Source organism: Puma concolor, chromosome B4 (assembly GCF_028749965.1).
Source record: "Puma concolor isolate L17-30 chromosome B4, mPumCon1.1.hap2, whole genome shotgun sequence".
Classification (NCBI taxonomy): domain Eukaryota; kingdom Metazoa; phylum Chordata; class Mammalia; order Carnivora; family Felidae; genus Puma; species Puma concolor.
Window position 1 is genome coordinate 60,029,119 of NC_141673.1, and position 6,539 is coordinate 60,035,657.

Below are 6,539 nucleotides of genomic sequence, written 5' to 3' on the forward strand. Positions count from 1 at the left end.
TGGCTTGAATACTTTACAAATGGAGACTAGAGGATATATCATAAGTGTTAGGGGGCCACTTGGGTGGTTCAGTTGGTTAAGCACTGACTTTGGCTCAGGTCATGATCTCACACCCCACATCAGGCTCTGTGCTGACAGCTCAGAGCCTGGAGCCTGCTTCAGATTTGTCTCTGCCCCTCCCTTGCTCACACTCTCTCTTCTTCAAAAATAAGTCCACTCAAACTAGATGGGAGTGGGAGGTGGGGACTCAGATGACTCTACCACCTTTTTTGCAACCAACTGCTACAACTTTAGTCCACAATAGCTTAAGCACAGCAGGCTGTTCATTTTGCTGTCAACATCTGGAGAACCTTAAGCTGACTTGTGGGTCACTTCTGGTGGCACAGCATGTGATCTTTCCCATACATGGGAGCGATAACCTGATTGTCCACCAGACAAGGCGTGAATTTGAATTATTTGCAACGGGTGTTGGGTTGGGAGGTGGAATGGGGCTATTTTAGGGCCTGAAGCACATGAAAAGCTTTTTTATCAGTCATCTCTGGCACTCCAAAATTTCAGTGAATTTGAGATTATCTGCAAGTAGAGAAATTGCTAAACCTATTCATAGTCCGGTTAGGCTCTGGAATGTACAATCCCTGGAGACAGGATCATTGTGTATTTTTTAAGATTTTAAGTAACCTATACTTCCAACACGGAACTTGGATTTTCAACCCCAAGATCAAGAGTTGCACACTGTACTGACTGAGCCAGCCAGGTGCCGCAGGTTCATACTTAAGAATGTATGCATGTGCGCACGTGTGCGCACACACGCACCAAGAATGCACAAATCAGGGGCACCTAAATGGCTTGGTAAGGTTACTCTCGATCTTAAAGCGTTGTGGGTTTGAGCCCCAAGTTGTTGTAGATTAAAACCTTAAAAAAAAAAAAAAAAAAAAAAGGCACAAATCAACTTTTAAACTCCCAGTTCTGCAAAACTCAGTTAAAGGCTGAGCCTATCCATATTTCAAGAAATATCCTGGGAGTAGTTATATGGCCTTGATTTACTATCTGAACCTGGCATTACTGAACAAGCTACAGTTTTAGCGCACCAGTTTAGCATCCATTTTTACCTCAGTGTTCTATCCAGTGTTTACCTTTGGTGTAAAGGGCCTACAGGAACAAAAGAACAGACTGTATCGTGGGCCTCCCCAAAGGATGCAGATATTCTTATCTACATTGTTCTGACAAATTCAGCATTTGCCACTGCTATTTCAGCATATGCATTGGTATGCTGACCATGAGCAAAGTTGGGAGTCAGCAGTTTCTGGGTTTTTTCCCCAGTTGAAGAATTCAATTAACAGGGTTACCTCTGGGGTGCCTGCGTGGCTTAGTTGATTAAGTATCCGACTCTTGATTTCAGCTTAGGTCATGATCTCCTGGTTTCTGGGTTGGAGCCCTGCATCCAGCTCTGTGCTGACAGTGCAGAGCTGGCTTCTAATTCTCCCCACTTCTCTGTTCCTCCCCTGATCATGCGTGTCCTAAATATAAACAGCAGGGTGTCTGGGTGGCCCAGTTGGGCGACTCTTGGATTTTAGCTTGGGTCACGGGTCTGAGCCTTGCATCAGGCTCTGTTGCTGACAGAACAGAGCCTGCTTGAGATTTTCTCTCTGCCCCTTCTCAGCTTGTGTGCAAACTTTCCCCCAAAACTAACATTAAGAAATATATAATCTTAAAAAAAGCCACTGCATTGCTCAGTGGGTTAAACATCCAACTCTTTGGCTCTGGTCATGATCTCACCTTTCAGGGAGTTTGAGCCCTGCATCTGCACTGTGCAGAGCCTGCTTGGGATTCTTGGCTCTCCTTTCCCTACTGGCATGCTCTCAAAATAAAACTTAAAAAAAAAAAGAAAGGTTTCTAAGTGGGGCGCCTGGGTAGCTCAGTTGGTTAAGCGTCCCATTCTTGATTTCAGCTTAGGTCATGATCTCACAGTTCGAGCCCTGCATTGGGCTCTGTGCTGACAGTGCAGAGCTTGCCTGGGATTCTCTCACCATTCTACACATGCCATCTCAAAATAAATCAATTAAACTTGTGATCTCCATACGAATGTGGGGCTTGAATTCACAACCCCAAGATCAAGAGTCGCATGCTCCAGTGGCTGAGCCAGCCAGGTGCCCGAAATGTGTTATTTTAATCAAAACTTCCAAGCTACAGGTTTAGTTCAGTTTGAGGTGGAAAATAATCATATAACCTAACTAGCTAAACCAGTCATTATCAACCCACTCCCAAATGGATTTTCCAAATATATATATTCATAGCTAGTAACTTTCTAATTTCTGAACTCCAGAAAAAACGACCCACCGACACACAAAGTAAAATACAGCTTTCTTCCATACTTTGTATGGAAATTCTTTTCTCTTGTGGGACTACAAGTTCCCAGGAATGCTTCTGGTATCCTACACATCTTTACTCCACAGAGAAATACACCATAGAAAGGTGAAAGCTGGCCAAAAACAAGCCCAGCAGCAGACCAATCCCAAAAAAGGTTAATTTTATAAAGGATCTGAAATACAGATCCTCTGAAAAGCTATCCAAGTTATGTACTTCCTGTTAAAGTCTTTTTATGTCCCCCATTAGAGGTAAACACAACCTTAGTCTAAAGCATCTCCTGATGTACTCCTCACTCGTTTTCCCTTACCCTCCTAGTTCCTTATCCTATGAGAGAGAAAGAGAGTGAGCACCTGTGAACAAGGGAGGGGAAAACAGGGAGAGAATCCCAAGTAGGCTCGGCACCAGCAGTGCTGAGCCTGATGCAGGGCTCAAACTCACGAAACACGAGATCATGACCTGAGCCGAAACGGAGTCAGATGCCACCGACTGAGCCACCTAGACAGGGCACCCCTCGTCACCCGTTTTTAAGACACCCACTTAATCCACTATGCGTGGTGGCATTGACTTAACACCCAGAGGTACCTTTAACCCTACCCCCACCCCCCACAATGCTATGCAAGTTGGGGAGGCCCAGGATACAAATACAAAAGAAACCAAGTTAAGGTTTTACTTACATGGATAAACTCTCTCCCCCATGAAAAGACCATGTAGCACTCCACACTTGAATGGAAAGTAATTACAGTACTTGTGACACATACAACTCCCACTCTGACAACAGATACACTCAACATGCTATTTATAAAGTACAATCTCTGTTTTATTTTATTTTTCCAGAGAACAGTTTTTCTTCAATCCTTAAGGACTTAACTCTTTACATAGGCTTTGGTGGAGGTCGTGGGGCAGCACCCTGGGGAGGGGAAAAAAACAAAGAATAAATTTTAAAAACATCAATGAAAGAATATCCCCTCAAAGAACTTGACAACTACCCTCCCAGCACTGACAATGCACTTGGGCCATAGATACAAGGAAAACTGGTAGGTGTGCACCATTCACATTACTCCACCGGAAAGGGACTCTAACAATTCTTCTTTAGAAGAGACTTCAAAAGCAGACGTTTTACATCTACCATACCTACTTAGGGCTTAATTTGATATTCCCTGGATCTTCATGTTATCTTCTGTCCATCACCCTTCTGCCTCCCACATCTTTTTCATCTTTTTCAGGATACTTACGGCAGGTCTAAATCTGGGTGGTGGTGTTCGGTCCTTCCGTGCTTCACGAGAGCGATTCCTGACTACCTTGCTGTGAATGGCACAACTCACACAGTAATGCAGTTTCACATACAGCTTGGGAAGCACATAGGCTAAGAGACAGAAAGTAAGAGGCATAACAGTAGATATCATACCCACTTTGCACTTGTTCTCTCCTTCATTCTATCAGTTAAAAACAAAGAGTTAAGTGTCTCTCATGCATAGCTACAAAGTTGCACTTGGAAGCAACTGTTCAGTTTCTGATAATTTAACACACCTGCATTTTCACAAATGAACACTCCCGGACCCCTACACTAACCCATCTTGTCATCATGGGTACCAAATCCACAGCCTACATGTAATAAACAGAGAATCAATCCAGTTCCTTCAACAGTTGCACCAATCCCACTGTCTGTCCCTTGGGCCCCTTTTCCTTCCCTAGGAAGACTAATTTGTTGTAAGAAAAAGTGACCAAAACCACAAGAAGCCTATTGCTACAAAAAGTCTACCTTTGACCAAATGACACTACCTTCATTCTTGAAAGATTATTCAAAAGACTTAGTCTGTACATTTTCGTAAGTATTCAAACGTTCTTCAACAATCCGTGAAGGTTGCTACATTTATCACATTAGAATCTCACTCTCTAAAGAGCCACAAACGATGACCCAAAGACTGCACTATTATAAAAGACACCGCCCAGTCAAGGGTGAAAAAAAAAACCCAAAAAACAAAGAACAATACATAATAAAAATACCGTTCTCTGTTAACCGCCAACAGTTCTAAATGTGCATAGAAGGTACCTGGGACGCGGCAGAAACGCGCCGACGAAAAGAGCCTGCAAGTGGGGAAGGGCTGCACCAAGAGCTCACTCACCGTCGAAGACACTCGCTTCAGAAATGTCCCTGACCGCGGCGGCCTCTACTATGTTCCGGATAACGAACTTCTTAATGGCCTTATCCTTGGGGACGCAACGGGCACAGTTGGTGCAGCGAATAGGCTGCACGTGGCCGCGGCCTTTTTTGGCACGACCATTGTTCCTTCTTTTCTTGGTCTGCATCAGAATGAAGGTCTTTATTATAAAGGGGACGCAACTTTCCCAACCTTAGCCTCCTACCAGCTTCAATCCTCGCCGGCAGCCCCTAAAAAGGCTCCACTGAGACCTTCAGTCCGTCCGCAAATCCCTCCAAGTTCGGAACAAATATACACACTCTGTGTCCTCCCCACCATGGCCCAGGTTTTGAAATCCCCAACCCCCCCAAATCTGCTCTTCTCGGTCCTCACCAGGACACCCACACTCACCACGCGCCACTACTCACCATCTTGGAAACGAGACCCCGAGAGAGGACGTTGAGCTCAGCCCGGCTCTTTTATATAGTACGAAATCCCTCCGCTCACACAGGAAGACTATTTAGGAGACACATACCAAGAACGGCCACCCACTTTACTCAAACTTTCTTTATTATCCCGCGTTTACGCTGCAATCTAGGGTAGAAAGGCGTTTCTCGAGCTTAGTTATCCGTGGCAGACAGTGACCATGGGACTATTTAACCAGCTGGCGGAAGAAAATTAGGGTTATACGTTTCCCACCAAGCACCACGGCACCCTACCCCGGAAGTAATTCTGGGCGTTGTAATTATCCGGTTTTTGCGACGCTATACACAGGTATTGCCCGGGACTAGACCACAAACCGTACTATTAAAGGTCAGAGTTGGCAGGATGCATGGGAGTTGTAGTGCGAAGGTGGCAGGCCCTTGGCTGCGACCACTTAGAACGAAAGCGGAGCTACGCCACCGGGGGACGCTCTCGGCTTATTTCTCTGACAGTCCTAGTCCTTGGTGTGGGATTGAGAAACGGAGGACGGGAGTGGGTTGGGGAACAAAACGTTTTGTTAATTCTTCCTTCCAATACGGACAAAACCCTTTGAAGGGCCGTTGGGAAGTACGTGGGTGTTAGGGCTGTTTTTTATTCACTTAAAAAAAAAATCCCTGGATCCTGTTAGCATAGTGTCAAGCGCTGTAGTAAGCGCTTTATAAATATTAACTCATTTTACCTTCAACAAACCTATAAGGGAGGTACTATTATTATCTTCACTTTGCAGATTGAAAAACTGAGGTGTAGAGCCGTTAAAACTGAGGTTGCCGAAAAGTCACAGAGTTAGTAGGTGGTGTCCTGGCTCCATTCCACTATGCTGCCTCCCACCTAACAACAACAAAAAATGGATGCTGGTATATAGTCTGGAACAGTAACTTCAACAATTTTGATTCCACCCATAGTAGAAATATATTTTACGTTGGTACTTAATACAAACACAAACACAAATACACAAACCTACAAAACGCAAACACAGACTTCATGAAACAGTACTTGCCTTAGGACGTAAAGTGCAATGATATGTTCTATTTTATACTTTGCTTTAATAAATGTTGACCAAGCCCCACTGAAGTGATTTCATCACTCCCGTGATGAGTTTGGCCTATGGTTGAAACATACTTTCATTCATATAAGTTCCAATTACCTCTGAAGAGTCTTCAGAAAGTCTTCAGCTTTGAGCCGGAATGCTATCCATGGGCGGCCAACCACCCAGTTGTCTCCAAATATGAAAAAATTAGAGTGTCAAGTGGACCTCCCAGAATTCAGACCCAAGATGGTACAGATGGAGATCCACAATTCATTCATGAATCATTCTGGAGTCTGAACACCAGTTACTTTCTCTCAAAAGAAACCCATCGTGTTTTGTTTTGTTTTGTTTTTTCTTTTCTTTCAGTTTCTTTTAATCTCTAATCCAATTTATTGGGGTTAAAATTTATTTTCTAACTTTGTTTTGGATTCAGAACAACTATATTCATGGTCTCTCCCAATTTTGAATTTGTTAGTTTTAATGAGGCACAGAAAATGATAGACTTTAGATGGAAGTGTCTTCAA

At 43.9% G+C, this 6,539-nt stretch overlaps 1 protein-coding gene across 1 annotated transcript; it reads right to left on the reverse strand.

Annotated features, from left to right (window-relative positions):
- Nucleotides 1-3,162: 3,162 nt before the first annotated feature.
- On the reverse strand, nt 3,163-5,084 carry RPS26 (ribosomal protein S26). The gene is made up of 4 exons (XM_025926554.2): nt 4,934-5,084; nt 4,491-4,668; nt 3,600-3,730; nt 3,163-3,274 (listed from the first exon to the last, which is right to left on the reverse strand). Exons 1-4 carry the CDS (start codon nt 4,934-4,936, stop codon nt 3,239-3,241), a joined length of 348 nt encoding a protein of 115 aa, XP_025782339.1. The 5' UTR covers nt 4,937-5,084; the 3' UTR covers nt 3,163-3,238.
- Between the last annotated feature and the right edge of the window lie 1,455 nt (nt 5,085-6,539).

Excerpts from the sequence above, each read along its gene's own strand:
- RPS26 (XM_025926554.2), bottom strand. Across the intron at positions 3,731-4,490 it reads TGAAGCGAGTGTCTTCGACG|CCTATGTGCTTCCCAAGCTG; the intron begins GTGAGTGAGCTC and ends TCTGTCTCTTAG. Across the intron at positions 3,275-3,599 it reads CACCCAGATTTAGACCTGCC|GGTGCTGCCCCACGACCTCC; the intron begins GTAAGTATCCTG and ends TCCCCTCCCCAG.